The sequence below is a fragment of the Falco naumanni genome, chromosome 9, assembly GCF_017639655.2.
Source record: "Falco naumanni isolate bFalNau1 chromosome 9, bFalNau1.pat, whole genome shotgun sequence".
Lineage (NCBI taxonomy): Eukaryota > Metazoa > Chordata > Aves > Falconiformes > Falconidae > Falco > Falco naumanni.
The window spans coordinates 15,334,008-15,360,661 of record NC_054062.1 but is presented as its reverse complement, the minus strand read 5'-3'; the positions used below and the strand labels follow the sequence as shown (position 1 = coordinate 15,360,661).

General features: G+C 37.6%; 1 protein-coding gene across 2 annotated transcripts in view; it reads right to left on the bottom strand.

Annotated features, from left to right (window-relative positions):
• Window positions 1-26,654, bottom strand: part of VCL (vinculin) — a 60,387-nt gene that overhangs the window by 18,011 nt on the left and 15,722 nt on the right. For both annotated transcript variants that reach the window (XM_040606072.1, XM_040606071.1), the window contains exons 2-8: window positions 21,852-21,922; window positions 14,942-15,092; window positions 12,877-12,985; window positions 10,327-10,449; window positions 9,904-10,064; window positions 3,941-4,031; window positions 2,563-2,710 (exon numbers count right to left, since the gene is read on the bottom strand). In XM_040606072.1, coding sequence (XP_040462006.1) covers window positions 2,563-2,710; window positions 3,941-4,031; window positions 9,904-10,064; window positions 10,327-10,449; window positions 12,877-12,985; window positions 14,942-15,092; window positions 21,852-21,922 — 854 coding nt within the window. The remainder of the gene's footprint in view (window positions 1-2,562; window positions 2,711-3,940; window positions 4,032-9,903; window positions 10,065-10,326; window positions 10,450-12,876; window positions 12,986-14,941; window positions 15,093-21,851; window positions 21,923-26,654) is intronic.

The window sequence follows — 26,654 nt, the reverse complement described above, 5'->3', positions numbered from 1 at the left end:
CCGAGACAAAAAGAGCACCACAGATTCAGCTCAGGATTGAACAAAGCTCTTTTCTAATGATGAGACAACAAAACCTGTTTACGAGCTTTCCCATCAATTATTGCAAGAGATACAGTATTCAATCAGGTATTTCTTTTCTGTGGGAAAACAAAAATAACTGAGGAGAAACACCACAACAAGAAGAGTTACAAACTAATAGCATATTTTCTCATTTCCAGAACTGGACTTATAGCATCCTCAGAAGAATGAATATTTCAAGTGTCCCAAACGAAGGTTATTTGAGGGTACAGGTCCATTAAAGTACCCACGGCAAGGCCTGTTATCTCCTCATTTATAGATCGCTGCAAGTCAGTCAGAACATGCAGGAGTGATGTCACCATACCTGAGGGAGGACAGCAAGTCCGTAAGTGAAAACAAGATGCCTCAGTTGCCTCAATCACATTGACAAAGTAGATTAAAGGTTATGGGCTGTCAGTAAAACTTCTTAAAATGGTGAAAAGGGAGCTAGCAATACAAATTTACAGGACTGCAAAAAACAATTTGAGCACTACCACTGTTTGTTCAAATGCTTAGGAGTTAAACGCTGGATAGAAAGATAACTTCAGATACATATGCCTGAGAACATTAGTTTTGCGTAAGAAATCTCATACTTCATTCCAAAATAACCTGACTACTGGAAAGCTTTTTGAGCGTGTTAACCTTATCAAACTACTAACTTTAAAAAGACCATAGTAATTGGAAGGATGAAAAGCATGCCTCTGAGATACTAAGGTGTATTTACACAGTCAGGCCAGAATCTCAAGATATGCTTCTTTATAATCTTTTTTCTCACAGGCTGCATTGTATTTATTTACACATTAAACCAGCAAATAAACTTCTTTGTTAGTAATTCTTAGTTCTGTCTCTTGCTCCACCTCCAAATATTTCACACAATACGAAGCTGACACCAGCTGCTACCTTACAAGAAAAGCAAGAGTTTAGCCTAACTTCCAACACTCCGTGCAAATACGGGTACACAGCAGCTCTTACGTTCTCTCAGATCAATCAGCTGGAAATCCAAGATAAACTATAACCAGCTTCCCATCCATTACCACTGTTATAACTAATATACATCAGTTTAATGACTATAACCAGTGTTCCTAAATTTTGGCCTGTTTTGCATTTATATAGCAAACTAACCACTCTTCATGGAATTAAGTTATAGAACTATTCCAAGCTTGTGTACGTATCATTGCAACACTTGCGAGCCTGGCAGTCTATGGATTTAAAGTGATGGCAGGGAATCTGTTCTTAAGGTAATTCAAAACACAGTTCTCCAGATACTTTGCATTTGCTCACGTCCTGTGCTTCACAAGAGCCTTAAGTCAGAAAAGCTGCTTATTTTCATAGAATCATAGAATGGGTTGCATTGGAAGGGACCTTGAAGATCTTCTAGTTCCAACCCCCTGCCGTGGGCACCTTCCACCAGCCCAGGCTGTCCAAAGCCCTGTCCAGCTTGGCCTTGTGCACTGCCAGGGGTGGGGCACCCACAGCTACCGTCTCCCCAGTTTAGAGACAAGGATGCCATGCAGGACCTAAAAGCTTTATTTTTATTGTAATAAATAAAAACATCCTAACTTGCATTGCTTTCTTTAATTGAAAGACACATTAACATTTAGGATAAAATATAATACCACAAGACCATTACCTATATCCCTAGTGGATCACAATTAGTAGTTTTCTGGGGGTATGAGTGTTATATTTTTAGAGGGGTGGGGAGAAGCGTTAAAACAAAATAAAGAAACCAGTGTTAGAGAACTCTAGCTTAATGATTTACTACATTGATAAGCAGCTGAAAAATTCCTTATACTCAAAGGAAGGGTTATAGTGTTCAAATTACATGGAATAGTTATTTCTTAGCTCATTGCCTTTATGCCTTCACAAGGGATTATCGTGCTTCCTACTTTCTGGCCAAAGAACAAAAGGCCATAGTACCCATAATTAAAAATATACAGTAAATTTAAAGAGACTCATCTGCTGCCTAAAACCAAAACCCCTTAAATTCAAAACACCATTGTGAAAGAATAACCAATTTCTAATGAGGAGGCAGAAGACTGATAACAGGCTCTGGTTAAATAAAACTGTGCAAGAAACGCACATGGAGTTCAGTAGAATTTATCAGTGCCTGACAACTTCAACAACTACTGCTTGTAGTCTAACATCCCCACAAACACCTAAAAACTAGAATATTCATCTATCTTATAGTTATTGGGGTATATCCTCATTGGAGAACAGATTTAACAGAGTTTAAAATTTCATTTCTGCCTAATTTGGAGGAAGGTTATGTGTTTGACATTAAAAAACCTCCAAATTATCTACCTGAGCAATTTTGCTCATCATATTATATAATTAAGATTTCACATATTAAAACATATTAATATTTTCAGAAAAGATTGAAGTAAAAAAAGGCAAAATATAGCTACTGGCCTGCACTCCTACAGGTGAGGGAGTGACACAACTGCAAGTTCAGAAAACCTGTTTTAACAGTACTGGAAGATTGTGTGTTAAAAGTAATAGATTTACCTTGCTCGGAGGTCTGCCAGTTGATCAGTCATCTGGCCCAGAGTTTTGCATGTTCCCAGAATCTCTCTGCGTTCTTTGCCTGCACACAGTTCTCCTGCTTTTCCAGCTTCATCAAGGATCTGCCTGATTGCCTGCTCACCAACATCACCTAAGACGCAGAGTTAGTTAGTAAAACAAGCAAGACATTCCTTGACATGTATCAGTAAACTGCTAGTCTCATCATGTCCCATCACATTAATTGCACTAGGTTCAGCCATGAAAATACATATATCAAAAACTATGAGACATACACCAAATGTGATAATTACAATGTGACAATATTTCTGAAACAATACAGCATAACCTTAATGTGCATCATGTATTTGAAGTAATTTAATCATTCCGTTATCATAGCTCAGTTTCTATAAATACCTTATTTATAGAATCTGTAACTCAGGAAGAGCAACATGGCAAGATCACGTAGAGTTTACTTCAGCTGTGCATCTGACTTCATTTTGGCTAAAGAAGATGCAAGACCATTCCATTTACTTGCAACCCACCCTGATTCCATAGTAACACAGCCAGTAAAATCTGATTTGCAGCAAGTTCTACAAATATATTTGCATTTGTCCTTAGCTACTGAATTTTTAATAGTTGATTTCATGAATTGTCAGTGGTGATGACAGAAGGCTTTGAAAGTAACTTTGAGGCTTCTGGAATTGAGTGTGGCAAGGGGAATGAGGTCAGAAGTAGTATAAGCAGCAGCTCGACAGATAACAATAATTCACGTCCAACTTCTACAACTATATTATTTTGGCTTCAGTTCCAGAGAGAGTCTTTCAGACTTTCAAAGTCCAAATAGAACAGACTTATATCCGGTTCTATATGTTTTAAAGAGGCACACAAAGGCGAAAAACCTTTATGTAAGTAAAGGTGATTGTAGTTACAGTATTTGTGGCAGATTTTCATGTTAAAAATCTTATGTCGAGACTGAAAGAAAAATGCTTAAAGAGATTCTGTTAGGCAAATCTGAGGTTACACAAATTTGAAAATACAAAAGGAGGAATGTTAAGTATTAGCAACGACTGCAGTTAAATACTGTTCAATGCGAGTTACAGGGTTTTGATTTTACTAGTGGGATGCAAAGAAAAACCATGTATGTTATACACAGTATATTATATAGGCAACTGAAAAGAAGCCACACTTTCCAGGTCATTAGACACAACTTGTCTCCATCTCCAGTACCCACAGAAAGGAATAAATACAGGCTCCTTCAGCATGATCCACTATGTATGGGTTATTAATGCTTAAAGGCAATTTTGGCTTAAGCAACACAATTATTCAGACCTGTAAAAATCAAAATACTTTGTGCTGTTGGGGTCTTTTTTTAAAATATTACCTGGAGGTGCATTCGGATCTCTCAGCCAACCTTTTGCCTGATTCATCTTTGAATCTATTAAGGCTAAAGCTCTTTTCATGGCTTCAGTGTCCTTCACAAAAGAGAAACCACCAAAATGATTCTCAAAAAAATCAAAGCACAATCAACACAGCCAAAGCAAACAGAAGTTCTATAAAGCAGAGTCTGCTTACAGAAACACACCTGTATAAGCAGCTCAAAACCCAGTTTCAAACTAGCAGGTCAAAATCACTTCTTTCCAATTAAGACAGACATTTTAATTTCACTCAAAATGCAGAAAATATGCATGCAATTTTAGTGATTTTTCTATTCCTTTACTAGTGTTTTAATTGCTAAAGTCAGAGCTCTAATAAGCACACATCTTGGAGTTAGTTCAATTTTTTTTCCTTAACGTACAGCAGGGCACATAAAAAAGTTGCAACAATGAGATTAAACTTTTTTTAAAAATGAAAATTGGCCAGTGAATTTTACTACTTACTTCAGTGTAAAAGGCTGCACATCTGCATTTTTCACCTGCTCTGCTGCTTAAAGTCAAACAACTGCTGTTTGCAGAGGAACAAACTGCCAGCTAATTCCTGGAATTCTCAAATACGGAGTTTCATGTCTTAGGAGACAAACACATCTATTCACATGTGGTTGTTTTAAAGTTAGAACTTCTCTGCTGGAGCATCAGAGAAGCTGCTGCTTTTGACTATTATGCTGCTATTATCGAACACCTCTTTCACTGAAGGAGATAAAACCATCCAGTTCTCTTTTCTCTGCACGCTGTTAATTGTTCATGTGTCATCTGACCACTAGAGGCCAGAAGTTTTCTATCGACACAAAGAATAACAAGTACCTTAAGTAGAAAGTTGGGAAAAAGCCAAAATAGCTTTCTACCACACATGGTATTAAAATAATTTGAAATACATCTAACGTCCCTTGATTAGCGTACAGATGATGAAAAGAAGCCTGGCTCTTGCATTAACTGAATTGAACTGTCCATGTCCAGCTCTTACAAAGAGCCTACTAGCATCAATGGTCAGTAACTGGTACAGCACGTGATACCCTGACAACATTAAAGAACTGCCACATTTTTGTGGAGTTGTTCATTCTGCATGCTTAGCCTCAAAGATACATCACTGTAAACGTTTTGGCATTTTCATTCAGACAAGTTGGTCTGTCAACTATCCATATGGTGCTGTAATTCAGCAACCAACTTTCTAAAAGGTCATGAAACACTCTGCTGGATATTTTTAAGGGCTCTTGAATCACAGCCTGAGAGAGATCACCAAAAGCAGTATCATTTTCACCTGGATGGCTGGTTCTCAAATCTAGAAACTGGGTCTCTGAGCTTGGGCCAGAACCTTCTTTGAAAAAACTTCCAAAGGGTAGGATACACAGCTAGGGGCAGGAGGTGGGCACATTGTTTTAAAAGTCATCATCTCCATAGCTTGAGAATTATGCATTTAATAGATGATGATGAGACAAGTAAATAACCACTTAAGTATTCAAATGTATGTAAAAACCTTACTAGCTATGAAGGTAGGTGTTACAGCTTTCTGTTGTTTTATATATGGGCTGACAATACTTTAGTTCGCAATGAATGGTCTACTGCAGGCCTGTCTACCCAGAAATCATCCGAAACAAAGAACTAACTGAATTTTTATTGCCTCATGTGTTGATGAGATGATAGGTGTGGGATGGTTGAGCAAACCAGTGTGTTGGGAAAACTGTCTTTGCCCCTCCCTTTCTACTAACAGGCTTTTGTGTTGTCTCAGCTGCCCACAGAGCTGCAGTTTCAGCAAAATTAGACAGAAGCCTCTGAACCTAAATTCGTCTATCAGGGGATAAGATCAAGGGCATTTTAGCTTTTACTCTCATGATTTTGTAATTGCTAGGACTTCTCAAGCAATAACAGGAGCCATCTGCCCTATCATATGAAAGCTATATAACAGGATTGCTCTGCAGTGTACAGCATGTGTGCCTCTGCATTTGCACGGTACCATCCCTTTTTCCTATTTAAAAAAATCTGGTGAAACCCCAGTGTTAAGAGGACATCTGCTCTTAGAGCATAGATTGCTCATCTTCACAGCTCAAACTACCACAGCAAGGAATCCTTCTCAGCTTTAGCTTGATAAGGAGTTTTCATTGCAATGAGACAACTTTTACATAGGTAATTAGAACACATCCTTCGCTAGGTTTGTTGGCATTGCACTTTTGTTTCTGCCACAGTGGGACGGTTTGTTCTGTGTCTGGTGTCAGATACCTTGCAAGTGACAAGGGTGTAGCAATCCTGAAATGTCTGGACTTATCCACCAATTCAGGCTATTAAGCAGGAAGATAAAAGTAGAAATACTCAATTTAAACAAAACAAAGCAACTTGCTCAAGGTTTTACTGGCTTGAAAGTGTCTTGATACTCCTGATTTCTGGAGCTGTTTAAACATCTTGTTCCTTCCTGAACAGCTAAATGTTTAAAATTTTACTCCCTGGGATTTGCCAGCAGAATATCAATTGCTAGTAAGAAAAAAAAAAAAATCCTACAGCTATCCTGCAAAAAAAGTTTCATATAGAGTAATTTTATCAGTAAAAAAGCATTCTTTCCGTCCTCTCCCCACAGTTCCCCTTTTGGCAAAAGAAATTTCATTAACAAAAGCAGTGGTATTACCTTTTCAGATGAGACAAAAACTTAAGTTATTCAAGTTAAACCAATAGGGCAATGTTTTCTGAAGGGAAAAGAGCAAGCTCGTGTTTTGTAAATCAGCTCCCCAAAGCAAATAAGCATTTATTCAAGATACCTTTATGCATCACTTCTGCCACTACCAAGAATTTTGAAATTATTCAGGGAGTAGGTGGGACCGGCACTGCTTTGAGAAGGAGCAAAATAAATCCTGCACAATGCCTTGTTGAATATAAAACACAACCTCTGACTCAATTAAGTGGTCTAGCCTACTGATATCTGCATTTCATTACCGAACAAGGCAATGTTGAAGGAAACGGGCAAAGCCAGCCTTCTGGCAGAACAGATAGCTTAGTCACCATCCTGGGTTCAATGCTGCAAGATGCAAGATACTTCTCAGCTTCCTCCAACTTTAAACTCCCTCCATTTCTAGAGAAATGGAAGATGTTTGAATTGAGTGTTACTTCAAGTTTATTTAAAAACAAACACTAGGAATATACAAAGAAAGCTAAACTCCTTTGTAAAATGAGACTTTCAAGGAAAAAAGGAACAAAACTATGAACAGAAGAAATAATTGCAGATTTTTTTACTTTTTTTTTCTCTCCAAGATTTTGTCAGAGATCAGTATTTGCCCAGTATTTCAATTCTAAATCAGCACACTATTTTTAAAAAAATCAGTGTTGGTGCAAACAGAGGTTATTGCAATCCATTAACAGTAATGTGCATTTCAGAGTCCTGAAAGACCAACAAAATAGTTTGCAAAAAAGCCTGCAACTCTGGCTCCAGACACTTGTTCATTCTCCACTATCCTAGGTAGATTTTGTGATACTTCAATGTATAAACAAATAAAGATAAATAATAAACATAAAATAAACTCCAACATCAACAATAGCATGTACCATACAAGTAAAAATTCAAGGCTGTACAACCCCAAGCACACCTTACTTTGCTTGGGGAAAAGCATGGGGAAAATTATCTTTCCCCTGACCGCCAGGCACAAAATGCATGCAGCAGTAATCTCAAGCAGAATTAAAGAGCTCCTCCAGCTCCGTTCCAGAAAAATGAGTAAATCAACCATTAGATACATATGCAAATAGAGGAAAAGGTCTGTGATAGGTGCCATTAGCAAATGAGTTCCTGCTTCTTCATTCCACTGCAATTTTAATCTCAAATTCTTTGTCATAACTGTTTGATTAATACCCATTGCTACAGTTTCAAATTGTCAATTAAAATTAATTGAAAACCAAAACACAATTAAGAAGTTCTCAACTCAGAACAGAATGATGCTTTGATTATACTAGTCCACACAACATATTTATACATGATGCCTAATGACCAGTATTTTCCACTTAGAAATACTGCCAATACAGCAACTATTTTCTTAATAAAATCCTTTGTTAATCTGCCTCACTAGCAAGAGGAGTAAGCATTTCCTAAGACTAAATTGCCAGCTTTTTGCAACAGTCATTTTTTTACCACATAGATTTCCAAATTTCTTGTGTAAAATAAAACCATATTTGTATTTCATAAAATACAGGAATGCTTAAATAAAAAAATAAAACTAAATGGAAAAAATGCACATACAAAACTGATGTTTTAGGCCTAGACCCGAAGAACACAAACCATTTGAACTGAAGGAAGCCTGCTGGCGAAATACTATGGAATGGACAAAATTCCTGATTTAATAAAGCTTTCTGGGCATGCAGAAAGCTTGTTCCTGCATGACTGGACCCTTTATTTGTAGCTACAGAGACGAGTAACATAAATTAACACAAAAGCATTCAGCAAGAATGTGCCCTGAAATCTTGGGGTAACTCTAATCAGGCTCATAAAGACAGTCAATGCAGTTCAGCTTGCGGTTACCATTCTCTCAGTGACAGCCGATTCTACACAGAGCTAGACAGAGCTACTAAGATCCTTTTAAAACTCCTGCGTGTATATATGTAAGTATGGTGTCACAGCTGCCACACAGATAAAAAGTTGCACAGCACACAGTCTGCACGCAGAACAAAATCCCACATACATGCTTTCCGGGGTTTAGTACAAGGTAGATGTGTAGGGTGTGGAAGAAAGCTTACCTTCTAAAGGTGAGAAAAGGGTAAGAAACAGGAGAATAAAAACAAAGATGCATAAAGTAGTCATAATAAGGAAGTGATAGTGACAAAATAACTCAAAAGGCAAACTAAGGGTCAAGTGCCAAACAATATAGGCCAAAGTGATTTTAATGCCTAGATGACATCAACGTTAGATTTTCTGCAAGATTTCACTGGTTAATACATCCAGCTTCAGGTCTCAATGTTTTTCTTTATATATATTTACAGTTACTTGCTGCTCACAGCACTAACCATTCAGAATATCCCTTCAGCAATTTACTTCAAGGTACCCAAAAAATAGGTAGGAATTTCAGTTATGCAGCTACATTTATTTCTAAGCTCACAACAACACTTTTACGATTTTGTCTGTCAGACCTGCTTTATGGTCTCCTAGACATATCTTCGGAGGTATCACTTAAGAGCACCATTTAACTCCAGGTAAGTGGCTGCAGTCACTTAACACCGAGTTGTAAGAACAAATACTGTCCATGTGTCAGCTTCACAGACATCATACTTAACCCAGAAAGGATGTTCAGTCTAACATATATTTATTTGAGACAAGGCAAACGCTTGAAATTTACTCCCATGTCCAGACTAGAAGTTAGGCAGGTGGAAAAGGAAGCAGTGTTCAAGGAGGGACCCCCAAAAATTCACTAAAATTTCTCAACTTCAGGCCTTTTGCACAAGGAATATGACAGCAGCCTATCTTTTTAGTAGCGGCCAGGAGAAAAATCTCAAGTAATCTCACTTATGAATGCCTAGCTACAAAACTAGTTTAACATGTAGAACAATAACTTTTATACCTAACTTTGTCAAATATGGTTATATAGGGTAGCTACATATAGGGAAAAAAATCCTTCTCTGAGAGGTATACACTGTATTCCAGGATTTTCTAGTAGTGTCAAAACTAAACAATGAACAAATCTGTCTTCTGTTTGACCATTCAGTTGCAGCAAATCACTGAGCCACCTTCAAATGCCATGATCTTTTAACTTAGCTTATTGAGAGAAAGCTAATTTTGAAAGATACATTAATACAATCATCTCTGAAAATGTTCTTTGACCTTGAAGAGATTATAATCATACAAATGTTACAAAATAGATGCACAAATAGGTATTTCGACAGTCTCCAAGCATATGACACAGTAGGTAAAAATTAGACTTCTATAAACAAATGCAGGTGGGAAACGTACCTTGCTTGCCCAGGCATCTTCATCCCAGGAAGTGAGTTGTAATACACGGATTATTTCATTTATCTCAGCACTCATTTTCTCTACTGTAAAATTGCGGTTTTTCAAGGCCTCTTCTATTCCCTGGCTTTTAGAATTTTTCGTGGTTACAAAAATCTTCATAGCTGTGAAAATACCACAGATTCGAAAAAGGTACATGCAAGATACGATCCATGCTGAATCTGATCTCATACTGCATTTATGTGGAGGCAGTACATTTTTTTTTTGCATGGACTGTTTTATCTCAAAGAGATTGTAGTTTTATTTCAAGAAGCACAGTTATTTGCAATGTCAAGGCTATTACTTTTAATAATCATAAGACATTGGAACTCCAGCTCAAAATGGACAGCAATTCAGAGTGATATGAAAAATTAAAGCCAAAAATACCTGAAATAAGTACTGGCAATAGCTCCTTCACGGTATTCATGGAGTTTACCAGCATAACCCTGTGTTCCTGATGAGTTAATTCCTGTTGTCTCTCATCAATCATTTTGGCCATCTTTGTCATTCCTAAAGATTAAAGTAATTTAACATAGTCATAAATAAAGAAATGTAATATTAAGTCTAATTTGCAACAGTTGAGCTTTCTCTAAACAAGAACAAAGTGTAGTGAGTTATGACAACTATACTGAAGTTTAAAACAATTTTTATATTAGTAGCTGTTACTTAAAACACATTCCAGATGCTTCAGAGAAACCACTGATTCAAAACCTAGCCACTATGCAAAGCAGAATGGTCTCCTCAAAATTCTTGATTTAAAATCTCAGCAATAGAATAGGAAAATACCTGAAATGACTGCTTTAGGACATGAAGTCACTTCATGAACTCTGAAAGCTAATGGTTTTTTTTTTCCTTATCTAATAAGACTTGATCCAAGACTTAAGTGTGAATGGCAGAAAAAGGAAACATCAGGGTCTTGTTTGCCTTGAGGTTCTACCATAATTCAAGAATTGTATCTACTTATATTTCAGTTCTGCTAGAAATATTTCAGTGCTCTAGAAGTGTGGAAAGAATACAATTTATTCTAGAGCAAATCTGTTTTCAATAGCTAAGACTTGTGAGGTTTACCACACAGCACATGTGGAAACTTCAGACACAGCTTCATAAAAATTTAAGCTGATTTAAATTGCTGCTGCTGTGGTCCTACTCTCTCTGCTACGGGGGACAAAATTGGAAGAAAGATCTATACTCTTTGGCTGAATAACTTTTCTGCTGGTTAGCATCTTAGGCGTCTCAATATAAGAAAAAGGGTAAATGAGCTTTAATGGCAACACTGAAAAGTAGTAGAATCCTGGTATGTATGTCCTCTGAACCACCTTTCCTTTCAAATGACAAAAGCCTAAATAAGTAATCATGTTCTCCTCTCTACTTCCAACATAAAACCTATAAGCAGCTTGTTGATTTTAAGTGTACATACTCATAATCCTGTTATTTATATAGAGCTCACATTAACAGTTATGTTCAGATGTCCATTGATATAGTTGAAGGGAACAGGGACTACAGGCATAAAAAGTTTTGTGGGCCTGGGCTGAAAGTGTTGAGCAAACGAGCTACAGGTTAGCTCAGGCAAAGACAGTGCTTCTAGAGCATGCCAGAAGCACAAGACTAGCTACTTATTCACAACAGCAGAATCTAGAAAAGATTATTTGCAATAAAGGTACAAGCCTACGTTTCACTCAGAAATTAAGACACTTGCCCATCACCTGTTACCTCTATCGTATGCATGTAATAGCAAATTATGTCTGTAAGGTTCAATGAAAGCCAAATAAAGCAGTCTGAAGTTTGGGGAAACTTCCATTGTAAAGACACAGAAGACAATAACCACAGAGAAACTGGATTTGTATATACCAAATCAAAGAATAAGTTTCATGGAAAGAGAAGATTGCCCTTTTGGCTTCATCTTTTCCTATTCAAAATGAGGCAAATTCTATTTAGTTGAAGGTAACTCCCCATGGGACAAAAAAAAAGTTTGTTTAGAGAACACTATACCTTCATACAGAGCTTAAAAGTTTTTCACATCTAGAAACAAGGTAAAGTGTACATATGTCAAAAACAGGATGAGCTGCTAGTCATTTAATTTATGAGCTATTCTTACACTAGATATTTATTCTTATTTATATATACAAAGCACTAACGAGGTTCCTTCTCTGTTTATAGAAGCATTCTTTAGTTCAGTGTCACATTAATTCCAACATCTTCCTACAATACCACCACAACATCTAGATTTTATACATTGCTTTTGTTAATTACCTGAACTACTTTATGCTTGCTGAAACTAAAGCATTTGGAGTAGCAGATGACAGAGATTAATGGTAGGTTTCCTCTGTAGCAACCCAGTACTTCACTTAATTTCCACCAGTGAAAGTGTGAGTTAACACAGTGTAGTAACAAGTAGTGAAGAAGCATCAAATAAGGAACAAAAAGAACTGTAGTACCTGGGCTTTTGTATTATACTGCAAGACAGCTATTTCTACAACCTCATTAAGATGCTATTATGACACATAGCTTTGCCTACTCCAAGAAATTCCTGCTAGGCCTAACCATCTCACTTAGTACAGATGTTTTACCAGCTTAATGGACTTTATAGCTGTGAGCACTTAATTACACAGCTTTTTTAGTTTGTTTTACTCTTACTAACGCATGCTTACTTCCCTCATATAATATAGTGTAGCAAAAGCACAGTGCACATCATATCTGTGTAGTATTTACCCACATCTTGATTCATCTACATTCTTAAAGACAGAATGTGAATCAGAAAATAGTCACCATTCACACTGTAGTTTAAAACTCTTTCCAACAGATGCATTCAAAGCAACTGCTTTATCACTGTCCCAACACTTGAAACTTGGGTGAGGAAGGTGCTGGGGGGGGTGGGGGGGAAAGGTAGTGGAAAAGACTATACTTAGTATGTTTATGATAGGCTGTAGCAAATCAAACCTGGCCCTAGATTCTTTGTGTATGTCACCAAATCCTCCATAGTCTCTACTACTTCCGCCACAGTCAGATATTCCAATATTCCTTTGCAGACACGGATGATTTTACGGACCTAAAAGAGGAACATTCCATCATTTGTTAGATGAAGCCAAGTTACACTTGAATTAGAAATGCAAGCCTGTTATTAGAATGGAATACATACAGCATTTGCTAACGTGACGTACAGGCCAATCACAAAGGTCTGGGATACTGATTAAGTTACCCAAAATGTCATTACTCAACAGTGCTGTATTGACAAAGGTAGTATTTAATCAGCATTCTATTACTCAGAAATGCAAAATCCTGCTTCCAGTGTTTTCACTTTGTATGTTAAATGAAAGATAGCATTGGGAAAATAGGTTATAAGGAAGTGCGTTTCAGTGTGCTGGTATGCTTTTTCATTTCAAAGTTTTTCATTGCAATTTCATCAGTAAAGAATATTTAACTTAAATCACAAACCAACACGACATAGAAAACAGACTCCAAGCTTTCAGAGGAAGTATTATTCACCATACAGCTGTACATATGGATAAAGCATTATACAGCATTCCAGTGGGAAAGGTAGTTCCAACATCTTAAGCTTTCCAGAAAAATCTGTGAAGACTGTGCTTTATTTACCTCTAGACATCTGCTTCAGCTTAACTTTTTCAGTTCATACTTGATTCCAAAACAGAGTTCTCTGTCAGTTAATCTTTTAATCTCCTGAACAGCATTATTTCTGAGAACACCACATACAATTCTTATTGAAGAATGAGTTAATTACCATTTAATTTGTATCAACCACATCCAGTGTTCAGTCCCTAGAACAGATCATAGTTTCCTCTAAAAGTCATTTCAGTTTTGTCCCAATGTTAGTTATCTTGAAACATGGTAGGACAGAGACATGCCAACTTTTGTGTTTGTGAGAAGTCAATCATTCCAGACCAGTGTTTTTCTTTCAGTTAACATGCAGTTGTCAGACTAGTTCAATAAACCATTAACTTCATGGAAGTCAACACATTTCCTAAACACTGGAAGCAGGGAGATTAAAAGCTATTAACTTCCTTGCAATTCTGTCCCATAACACTTTGTAGTATCTATTAAAAAACACTTAAAGCAATGAGAATCACAAGCGCAACAGAGAAACCCTAGCATTCTCCTCATTTCAGAGGGACATGCTAACAGCACCATAAGCCGATTAAATGAGAGACAAGGATCCATGTTAGACTACTCAGAACTAGAGGAAAAGCAACACAATTTCATAGATTAACAGATTGTTGCATGGGTACAGTTTAGAATTAACATCAGCTTTTCTAACAGTGTGAGTTTCATTTCCTTATAGTAGCATGATATTTAGAAACAAGCAAGACTCCACATTCCCAGAAAGACGATGACAAGAGCAAGACTTGTACCAAAGAAATGTTTTCAAAATGTTTTCAAAAGACACACAAAACCTCTCTTTTAAGTTTCCTTGCAACTCTGGCATTTTTGTCCATCTGAGGATGGGCAAACAGCACCTCAGAGCCACTTTTTGGCTTGTGCAGCAGCCAAAATGTAGCAACTGTTAACATCTAACAGAACACATCTTCTGGCTGACCAGCCAGACAGTCCAAGTTTGTATTACCTCCCATGCCCCAAAGCCAATTAAACTGCCAAAGCTAATGAGTCAGACAGACATGTTCGGCAGTAGCCTAGGGCTTTTCAGTGAAGGGATACAGAGAATATAAAGATTAGTAATGGGTATGGTGAAGGGAATACAGGAAAGTGTCAGGAAGATCTAAGACAGGGTTGATGGGATCTGGCCTTTTTAAAGAACAATCACAAACAATGCCTAAACATTATGTCAAACAAAGATGCTCTTAACAAAACAGCAAAAAGCCTGAGCTCCTTCTGACAGAAAGCAATGCAAAATATGCTTCCAATCAAGCTGAAACCACCAAACCCACATTCATCTACTCAATAGTTGAGATTAGCTAATTCTGTTATATGGATATTTGAATTTATAATACTATTGCGCAGATATCTATGTCAGTCATGTTGGGATTCCTACCTCTGCTTCATCAAATGTCAAAAGTAAGTCTGACGTTCCAGAAAGAATGCCTCTTGATCCATCAATTAGATAGTCACGAGCTGGTACTGAATAAGGATCTGCTTGCAGCATCTGGGCTGCCCGAACAAGTTTGGTGCAGGCGTTCTCCACTCTGTGGAAAGTCATCAGACAAAACTTGCTGATTATTTTCAGTCTGTACGACAACACGCTTGAGAAAATGCTGGATTTGTTTTCAACTTTCCTACTTATAGCACTGCAAGCAAGCAGATCATTCCACACCTTTACAGTTTAAAAAGCAAGAGTATTCATTGCACGTGTTTTAACACGAAAGTAACCAGCAATTGTATGACACAGTTTTTCAGAAGTCATGCCATCTTCCAGTGCAGGGAATGTTTAAAGCATCCCACGTGCAGCAGTCAATACAGTGTCATTAGGGAGAGGTCCCAAGACAGCAAAATACCTTTCATTCTTAATGACAAGGGCAGGGGAAAAAACAATTATTCTTTTAGGACTTCACAATCGAAGTACTTGCTAACCTTTATCAGCCTTATATTTCCATTGTCATTCAATAAGCAATTGCTATTAATAAATATTAAATGATAGCTATGCATTAAGACAAAGGAACATAGTATTAAGAAAACCAAGACACTGTGCCCTGTTCATTGAAGCTGTAGTCCAGTTCTTCAGAGTATTAAAACTCATGACAGAAACAGCATTTTAAATAGCCACACGATTCAGTGATAAGGTATAAACTTTAAATGCAGCTTGCACTTTCAGGCTTAAAAAAGGGAGTTTTGCAAGACATTACACTATGCAATTACAGTAACACAGAAGGTACTATGATAAACAAATGAGCTTTAAAATTAGTCCATCAAGCCATTTAACACAACAATTTTAAAATACCAAGAACTGGAACACTGAAAAGCTTCTGGTTTTGTTCTCTTGTTGTAATTGCTTCATGATAGCTTAGAGAAATACAAAATTCAGACTTCACTTCCACGTTAGCTATGCTACTCGTGACTGTACTTACTGACCTCACTGTGACTTGCCTCTGACAGAATGTAAGTGCAGTCTAATACATAGGCTCTATGCATGAGTGCCACGTGCTCATTCAAGTTACACTAGGTCCTGACAAACATTAAAACCTTTTATTAAAGCAATACTGTCTAGCCCATTTTCTACTGACCACTTGGACACACTCTTTTACCATACTTTCAGTTAAGTACTATTGGTAAGTTAGTTACCACATTTTCTCCCTTATGTTCCTTATTAACACAAATGGCAGAACTTAATGGTTACATCTAAATTTAACTATGCTAGAAATAAGACACGTATTACAGGAAAACATTATTGTTATTCAGAAAGTAAAGTTTTCAGCTAATGGCTCCCTAGAGTAGAACGAATTGGGCCATCTGACCCTATCATAACCTGCTCTTTAGTGAGACATCTGCTCAGCACATCAGATGGTGGTAACTCATAACTGAGTAAGAAAATACAGGAGAACTTCAAGCAGAAAGTGGGAATGGTCTGCTCATTACTATGCAGTGTACTTAGTTGTATTATCAAAGTCAACTGACTTCACCAAATTAGATTTCCGTGCTTGCTTCTCAATTTTATTCTTTTCAACTCTGCCAAGAATGGGATTAAACAAATCACCTGTTCAGCCAGCTCAGAGCTATAGGCTCAGAAATACTTAATTTCCTCCAGTTCACTTTCATGGTCATCTGTTTAATACTAATAATTATCTCAAGGCTGGCTTTTTCATTTGTAAAGAAGGGAATTAACATAAATGTGTATTACCCCAGAAATCTCTGTAATTAACAAAAATAAAGTTTCTAAAGATTCAGCATTTTCTTTAACAGTTTTTAGAGTTTGCTCTGAGAGGCAAACTTGCATTTTACTTGTACACTGCCCATTTTGTATAAATTTCCCAAGGCATTTGAAAGACATCAGGAGTGTGCACTACGTACAAAAAAGCAGAGTAGTGTTTAAAAACCAGGCACACTCCATCCTCTGCAAAACGTACATGCTAGGAAACAAAAGATCAGATTTTTGGGAAAAAAGTAATTCAATTACATAAATTAAAAAAAAACAACAATCACCAAACCATATCAAAAAACACTAAAAATATTGACTGCAATGAACTGCTTGGTCTATCACAAGAATCAAAAGTTTTGAATAGAAAGAAGTTCATTGCTATCATGTATTTTCTTCCTTGTATTATATCACAAGCTAAAAAAATCCCACGTTTATAAAAAAAATATTTTTTTGAGCCATGATTACAACAAAGCTATGTTAACACCAGCCAAATTCTTTGTGGAGAAGACAAAGGTCATGATATTTCCAACCATACTACTTTTGGTCGTCAGTCAGCTTCATTCCTGTTAGTGTGTTCCTTATGAAATGCGAGGAAAACACTGAAGCTTATGCTTAGCTACCGTTTTAGGTTTTCAGACTGACTTCTACTTTCCCAGAGCTGCCTGCCCAAAAACACCAGACCATGCCTTTGATGCTTGAACAGTGCTCATTTCAGTTTCTAATCGCTTAAGTTGTAGTGACTTTACTCACTACAGTTTAGATCACTTGCAGTTCTAGAAATACAAATTAAAAGCAAATATTGTACATTAACGTCAATTTGTTAATACAATTACCAGCAACACAGCCCCAGCTTGGCTACCAAAATGATGTTAATATAGACGAGCATTACTGCTTGATTTGTTAAATGGGTTTGTGTGTGCAAGTTAAACACGGACAAATTCTCAGTGTAAACAAATAGGGTTTTACTCTGTTCTTTGCCTAGAGATTTTTCCTTCCTTACAAAAGAAGTAGAACAAGTAATATGAACACACTGCAAAACATCTGATGTAAATTATATGCATTACTCATACTCCCTGGTGATTAAGACAATTAAGATAAAGAACAGCATTTTTTAACTCTAGGTCAATAGTTCCAACGTGGTTTATGTCAGTAGCAAGCAAAGGGATGCATGATAGCTTCTCAGAAGCCAAAAAACTATTTTGCTGCACAATCACACTCCTACCAAAAAACTTCTACAGATTACCATCATACATGCTCATTATGAAACCTCAGCACTAGGCTTAGGACAAGCCAAACCCCAAGTCTTTAAAAAGAATAAACAGATCTTCTCCCTCATCCTCCACCAGTGGTTCTGTCAAGACTGGTGGTCCTCTTGAATGCAGTAAATACCATCAGGAAATGCAGTGCTAGTGCATGCGCACTGCTCCTTACCCCATCATTCACGTGCCAGTACAAATTCTGCTGGAGCACCCCCTTAAAGAGCAATGCCAGTTCCCAAACAGTTTAGAAACAAAAATCCCTCCTCTCAGGAAAGAGGAGAGGAAAAAACCACACCACCCTCATCTGTTTCACTTCCTGCATCCAAATCCTGTCCTTCAACACTGGAAAAGGTGAGAATCCCTTAGCTCACCTGTGACTGTCACTTGTCCCTACAACAAAGGTATTGGTGAGAACACACTCCATAGTACTAACAAGGAACTGTCAACATATAGTAGTTTATTTCGATATAAACTCCAGATACACAAAACCCAACAAATACAATTCATAAAAGGCCACTGAATACTCCTAATTCACGTTATTGCATCTAGAATAGTAAGCGCTATGTGAAGTAGGTTACATTACTGTAACAGGTAGCTTTGTTTCCCATTTTTCATTATGTCACAATAAAAGCAGTCATGAATTGCTGCAGGAAAAATTTATTGCACCCAGCATGAAGTGGTACTATTCAGCAGCGCTTGTATTACATTTCTACAGTAATTTAACTGTTTCAGTCTCCACAAACTGCTAAGTGTTGATCAAAGGCTGGATGCAGACAGCAATTAAAAAACATCTCTTTTCCTTCATCCCTTACTTGTCTAGGTGAAGAAGAAGAAGCTGGAATTTAACGAAAACCTCCACACGTCCTAGAAAATTAGCACAATCAAAGTTATATGTTTATATACAACTCATGAAGAGGCAAGAAAAAAGCTTTGGTCTCATTTCAATACATAAACACTCCCCTCAAAAAAAAAAAAATTAAAAGAAAAAATCAACCCCCTCTACAGCCAAACAAGATCACACACCAGGAAGACAGCATAATAAGTACTGCAAGGATTGTTTCAAAGGCCCCATTTAGCTCAGTATCCTGCCTCCAAAAGTAGCTGCAAGTAGATGCCTGAACGAAGTTAAACACAGAATAAGCATTTATCATACTTCCTCTGGGCGCTCTCCCATCCTTCAACTGTTTTCAGTTCTTGGGATTTCCTGCAGCTTGTCTATTTGATAACCCACAACGGATTCCTCTAAGTGCTTATCTATTAACCTCCAAACCTATATAAAGAATTTCAACAGTACGTGACTGGCTGTCCAAAGCAGCTCTCCCTATTGGTTTACAAACTATTAGCTTAAAGCAATGCTCCCAAGTTCTTGCACAGCAAAAGAAGTACCAATCCCCACCTCCTCCATGCTACTCATACTTCCTTAGACCTTTGTCAGGGCCTCAGGTCCCCCCGTCACCTTTCCCAGGCTGAAGAGTTCTAGCCTACTTAAGCTTTGCCTTATACAGAAGAAATTCCATACCTTTGTTCTCAAAGTCCTTCCATGAGCTTTTTCCAGTTCTACTAAAGCCTTTCTAAAATTTAGGGACCTCAAGTGCATGCAGTATTCAAGCTACAGGAGCAAAAAATAGTGACGTTGGTCTCGTCCTTTGCTAATAAACCTAATTTTCATTTACTTTTTGACCACTACTGAGCATATAATGGATGCTCTCACCAATATATCACAGCTCCAAGACCTTGCTCACTATCGGTAACAGTCAGTTCAGAGTCAATCATCCTATTTAATACTAGACTTGCTGCTCTCCCATAGGTTCATTATTTCAAACTTTCAAAATAATTTAATTCACATTTGATATCCAGTCACTCAGTTTAATAAGGTCCTGATGTAATTTCTCAGTCACCCATTAATCTCACTGCCCTGTGTAAGACTTCAAGTTCTCAGCAAGTACTTTTGCCTCATAGCTCATCCTCGTTTCCAGGGAGTTTGTGAACATGGTGAAAAGCACAATCCTAGCAGAGACCTGTACAGTCCTACTGCCTACCTCCTACTATTGTCAGGGTTAACCCAAGGAATTTTTCCTTCCACTAATAAGAACGAACCCTTCTTACTACCCTGTGGCTACTTAATTTTCCTAAAAGCCTTCAGACTTTGCCAAAAAGTTTAGAAACCTGTGTATACTGTATCACCCCTATCCCCATTATGGTATTCCTAACACCAACAGATTTATAAGGCAGAATTTCCCTCCATGGAAACACTGTCAATTCACCCAAAACAAAGCATTGGCATTTGGGATCTGTTAATTCTCTTCTCTAGTATAGAATGTCTAGTGATTTATGTCAGACCTATAAAGCTCTTGTTCCTCAGAGTCCCCCTAGAAAGTTTCCCAATCAGTAGCACCATCTTGACTGACATACTGGGTGGTCTCAAGTGGGAAACTGTACCTCACTAAATTTAGCTATTTCATTCTGTGACTCTTACACCAGTAGTGCCTGGTCCTAGGCATTATTTTTGTTAATTCATGTTGTTAGTGTACAATGCAACAAAGGAAATACTTTTTTACTGCCTAACAAATTTACTTTTAGACATAATCTCTTGTTTTCCATTTTAGCATTTTGTTAGTTGCCTCGATGCTTTCTTGTTCTGAGTATGTGCCTGTTCCGTGGTACTGGATCTAGCTCAGCCCTGAGTGTTGTGCTTGTACTGTTAACTGGAAAGATGGAGATAACACACCTGTGTTTTGACTACTGCTAAACAGTGTTCTCACAGCATCAAGGCTATCTCTCCACCCCCAAACCAGTAAGCTGGATGGGATATTCCATACCATATGACATATGGCCAGATGTAAAAACTAAGAGAAAGAAGAGGAAAGGGGGCATTCTTCATTTACATTTGTCTTCCAGAGCAACTGCTACACACACACTGAATCTCTGCTTCCTGGGAAGTAGCCAAACAACACCTGCTGATGGGAAGTAGAGAGTAACATCTTCTGTTCTCCTTTGCTTCCGTGCATGTGACTTTTGCCATTGCTTCATTAAACTGCCTTTATCTTGACCCACAAGGGTTTTTTTCATCTTATTTTCTACCACCACCACCACCACTCTGCAGAGGAGGGGAACAATAGTGCAGCTTGGTGAACACCTAGCATCCAGCCAAAGTCAACCCATCAAATGTGTTTGGGAATACAGTAAAATATCCAGTCATTCTGTACATGTTGGACAACACTAATGAAGTCACTACATTTAGTAGGTTGTAGGACAAAGTCACTTCAATGAAAGTTTGTCAGTTGGCAGTAAGAAGCTTGGCAAGTCATACATCACTACTTGTTGTGGAATTAAGACTTCAGACAGCAGCAGGAGAAAGTCAGTTGTCCTTGACACAGAGCCATGGAATTAAGTGTCAGTCACCACTCCTCAACTGTCTTAGATTTCCAGGCAGTTATATCATGCAGCAGCTGCCTATACTAACAAAATCACACTGTTCCACCAACCAAGTAAATAGAAAAAAAGATTGATCATGTTATTTCTGACACCATTGGACAAAACTACAAGAGCACACAGGTAAGTACCACTGTTAATCTGATTTTTTATTTTATTTATTTATTTTTTTTTTTAGAGGAACACATACTCTAGATATGTACCTGTGTATACAAAATATAACAGGAAAACTCACTGCTGCCAGAAAGGTCATTCCTGACAAAGGTCAGCCTCAAGACCCAAAAGAGCTATTGTAACAACAGTATTTTTTAATCTGTACAGCAGAAATTAGTAACAATGATCTATCATTGGAACATGCTTAATGTACCTACAATAGAAGGTTTACAATAAAATGAGTTTACTTGATAAATGCTGGTGGCATATCCCTTTTCAAGATCTGGTCTTCTGTTGTCTGCACAGTCTCTTTTCCGACCTGCAGGAAAAAGAAATCATACTTAAGAATTTCACTGCAAAGCCTAGATGAAAACAAATAGCAATTAAAAATTGATTTGTACTAATGATTGTACTAATTCCTTTCGCTGGGTTTGCTTTTGCTGCATATATTTTTCAGACCACCGTATATTGTGGTTAGTCTACCTTTATCTAGCTTCAGAAATCATACGCTGTTTCCTGCCAACATGTCTACTAAATTAACTGGGGGATACACACACTTTTCCCTCTTCCCACTCTCCCCAGAAGCAATATATTTGTCTGCTGCACTTAGTTGTAAAAACTTAATTACTGTGAACTCTGTAGGCTTCCTTCCTCCCTAATCCCCACCAGTCAAAAATCGTGTTCCAAGTTAAAAAAAAATTACCCCTATTTTTCTATTCAACAGTCTATCAGAAATATGTAGTTAAATACTGAGAACACACCCCACATCCACAGCATCCTCTAGGCAAAAATAATTATACAGAAGCTAATAAAGGAAGAGATAGAGTAAGATCTGGAGTTTTCTATGCACTAGCTCTTCTGTTACACAATAGAAGTCTTTATAATTGGCAGTGGCTCTCTGAACTGTGAGATCACTAACTTGACAAAATATTTCCAGCTCCTTTGTTCACTGTACTTTCTAGCTGAATAAGCTATTCAGGAAGGCATCACAAAGCAGAAGGTCTTTAACCCAGACACTAGCTTGTGTTAAGAGCTGCCAGGCCTGCTCAAGCTAGACAAGATAGCCCTGAAAAATCCCTATCAGCTGGTATTTAAAGCTTTTCTGGTTCTGGACGTAAGTTGTAGTGTGCCAGTAGGCACAGCACTTGCCAATTCTCATGCTGTACAGCATTCCAGAAGCACCATTTCCTTGCAAATTTAAGCTGCTTGCCAAAACCGATCTCCCTAGTCTGGTCCTTTTTGGAGGGGCTTTACAGAAGTACATTGGCCCAAGTATTTTACTTGAATCAAACACAAAGTCAACCTAGCCTACTTTTTTTTAAATCTATTAGTACTAAGCTCATGGGTACCCACACAGATTATTTTTAAGTACAAAAAGGGAAGAGCAGAGAGGAGGTTAAAGGTCTTAAATTTTAAGACAGGTTTCTGTCTCTTATGTTTATTGTAGGCTCATCAACAGCCATGCCTCCTCCTAGAACACAGTACTGCAGTGTTGCTTTGACTCCTAAACTTCATGGAAATACATTTATAATTGCACTCCTTGAGGTATCTCATGCCCCATTACTTGAGACAGGATTACATAACCATATGCCTACTTTGTTTTATTCCCATTGCACTCATGAAACATTCTTTGTATTTCTCACAAGTTGGTATGCACACATGCATGATAAAGATGACAGAAAAGGAGTAAATTTGCGTAAACTGTGGACTACACATCATTCAGACAGAAGGCTGTTACCAGGTGAAAATGGAGAGTAATACTTTATTTCCAAAGAACCATGTCCTCAAGACTTCAGCTGTACCAATCTGCATATACATCAGTATATTTTTTAAAGGCATATCTGAGTACATACAGTTTTTAAAGAACACATGAAAATAAGTTTACAACAGGTGGGGCTTCAATTTAAAGGTCATTAACATTCATCATTGTTATTTTATATTCATCAGTCAGAAGGAAGCAAGAAACAACTTCTGCTCAAGTTACAGTGCATCAAGCATCAAGAGTTACTTCAAGTTTTATTAGACCATACCAGAAACATTTCTTTATTCGGCCTAGAAATCACAGGACTCTTCTATAAGGGGATATACCTAGGTTCACAACTCAAGGAAGCATTATCAACTAATTATCAGTGTGTATATATATACACACACACTATATATTTACACATATTTACATTCTTTCTATGACTAGCCAGGATCTTTAGCCTTCAAATGAAAAAGTGAAAATGGGAATAAACTCATATGCTGTGTTATGTGGGGAGTTTTAACATCAAAACTGTCCTAAACTCCAGACAGTTCTAAGTCCATCACAAAGCAGAAATACCAATTCCTCCAGTAGCCTCAGCACTAGCTCTTTACCATACTTTAAGCACCAATACAGCACACTCTTTACAGAATCTGTTTAAATATATAACCTTGTGACTCAAAGCATTTAATATTTACATAGCTACTAATTAACCTTTCCAGAAATTGTCTTTGTAGCCAAGGTATAGAGATGGCATTTAAAAAAAAACCATGCTCCACAGACCATTTAACAGGCAAAGTCTCAAAACAAGACGGAAATTTATAGCCTAAGCAGTTTTCAGACATGCTGCAATGTAAGACAAGATGGAGAGTCATTCAACTACCTTCTCCATACTCCAATATCAAGGGAAGATTTTTTTAATTAATATGCAATATCTACACATTACCTATTTAAGACAGAATGCTTGTCAAGCTTCATGCCAATACAGAACAATTATCTGAGAGACTTGTATTTTATTTCTATCCAGCAGCACACAAAAGGAATAAAAACCCAGGATTCCTACTTGGGTTTCTGATATTCTTACCTGCTAAGCTAATCTTTGTCTCCATGAAATAAAGCTCCCGCTTTTAAGTAATACTGAAGTGTCTATTACTCATGGTTCCAAAGAGACTGCACTGGTTAACACAGTAAAGAGACCAGAACTTAAACACCATACCTGCTCAGAGCAGCACAGAGTAAGGGAAGCTCTGAAGTAAAATGGTTTACCAAGACAGTTACATAGTCACAACTTCTATCCATCCATATTCATTTCCATGCTCTTTGGGAGACTGGAGGCAAATGAGTTGAATAAAGAATGAGCTGCTTCCCTGCCACTCAACAACAGGGAACAAGAGGCAAGCAACTCTAGAAATTTAAAGAAGTGGGACAAACAAGTCAGAGGACATACATGGCCACCGAGAAGCCTTCTAGGAATACAGCTAGAAGAGCCAAGAGACTGAGATTTACTACTGCTTTTGGCTTTTAACTTTGCTTGTAGGTCTTTGGCACTCTTATCTGCCACTGACTGACAGATCAGTATGTTTTAAGCTTTCTGCTGGGGAGTATTTTCCTCTATGGAAAAGCAAAAGGAAAACTTTCTGACCGGGCTGATCTTTTCCCTTATAACCAGTTTCACAATTTTTTGTCATGTCTGCTTCTGCTGCAGGGAAGAGAAGACATGAGCACCCTACCAAGTCCCTTTCCCATCTTCTTAGCCTGCTGGATATAGCTGTTCAGGGAGAAGAGGAAATAGTTTCAGCATCTGCAATTCTCCAAGTTTAAACAAAGACACCACAAACACCCAGTAATAGCTAGTTATCTTAACTTCTAGAAGTTTGAGAGTACCAACTGCACGTATCATATAGAATAAAACACACAAATATTTCAGCTGAGAGTCCAAAGCTTATTGTTTAGGGGTGGTTTGTGGTGTTTGTTTTAAAAAAAATAAACCCACAAAGTTTCTTCTCTATGCTTATATTGACAACACCAATTTGACAATTTGCCAGATGTCTGAAGTAGACTTTTCCTTGCACCTTATATGGTTTCCCCAGTTAAAAAAGCAAGATAACCTCAGAAGAATTAGTTCTTGCAATGCTCCAGAAGCCGATTTAAAACATCTGTCAGTTTAGCAAGGAGCCTAAAAATACTCCCACATCATCATCAAGTGAACACATACAGCTCTAGCTTTAACACTAGCCAAGACCCCAGTTTCTCCCAAGAAAAAAAAGCTACAGTATGAATTTAGCTTGACAAATCAGAATACCACTCAAAGTGATCTAGTCTATATGCTGTAAAAGCAACTTTACCATAAGCCATCTCACAGTAAAATCCAGTTGATGGTTTACACATACATGTTCTGCAAGCTTCCAGGAAGAATATTGACAAGGCAACAGGAGCATTAAATCTTGTTATACAATGCTCCAATGGGAGCATTAAAAATTTGTTATACATCAGTGCATTTCCATGAAGTGCTCTGCAACTTTTCTCAATATTTGATGTCTGTCCTGAAAAAAAACCTAAGTATTTGCTAGCACTTTCTACATTGCATAGCCATATCCAAAATCCATTTTAAAACAAAGCTGCCCATCCTTCCCCCATCCTGCATTTTAAGAAAGCTGAACTGGCCTAGATGTCAAGACTATGAACAATCCATGAAGAAGAGGTCAAAGCAAGCCAAAACTACACCAAGTTTATGGCTACTCCTTGCTGGCCTAGATTATGTACATTTCAGCCCAGGCTAAAAAATACAAAATGGACAGAGAATTAAGCCTTTGCAAAAGCATTCTGAATTCAGGTTACACACTGAGGGGTCTTACTCAAGTACACATGACAATATAAGGAAAATGACAACTAGAGTTAGTGGTACAGCTGTGCATCCTATGCCTTGTAGGGTGGGATGAACTCTGAAAGGTTTGTCCACTGAAGGCCTAGAAAGCAGATGCCTTATCTCAAATTGAGTTCAGAGACAGCTCATCTCAGTGGGTTCATAAGGGGCAAGGGCTCAGTAACTATTTCATAGTTGTTTGTTTTCCCCTTTACAAAATCAGTGATTGGAGCCAAGTTACACAGAAAGCTTTTGGGAAGGAACTCTGGTAGCACAAAAGCAAAAGCAGGACTTGGCTATTTACCTTTATTCTTGTCCGTCACAGCATTTTGATTGCAACCCTGGTTCTGTCTTTATTTACAGTATCAAGTAGATCCAGTTGGTGTTTCAAGCTATTTTGCTCAGCTCCTTTAGAAATACAACTGTTGGAGTGAATGTTGTTTT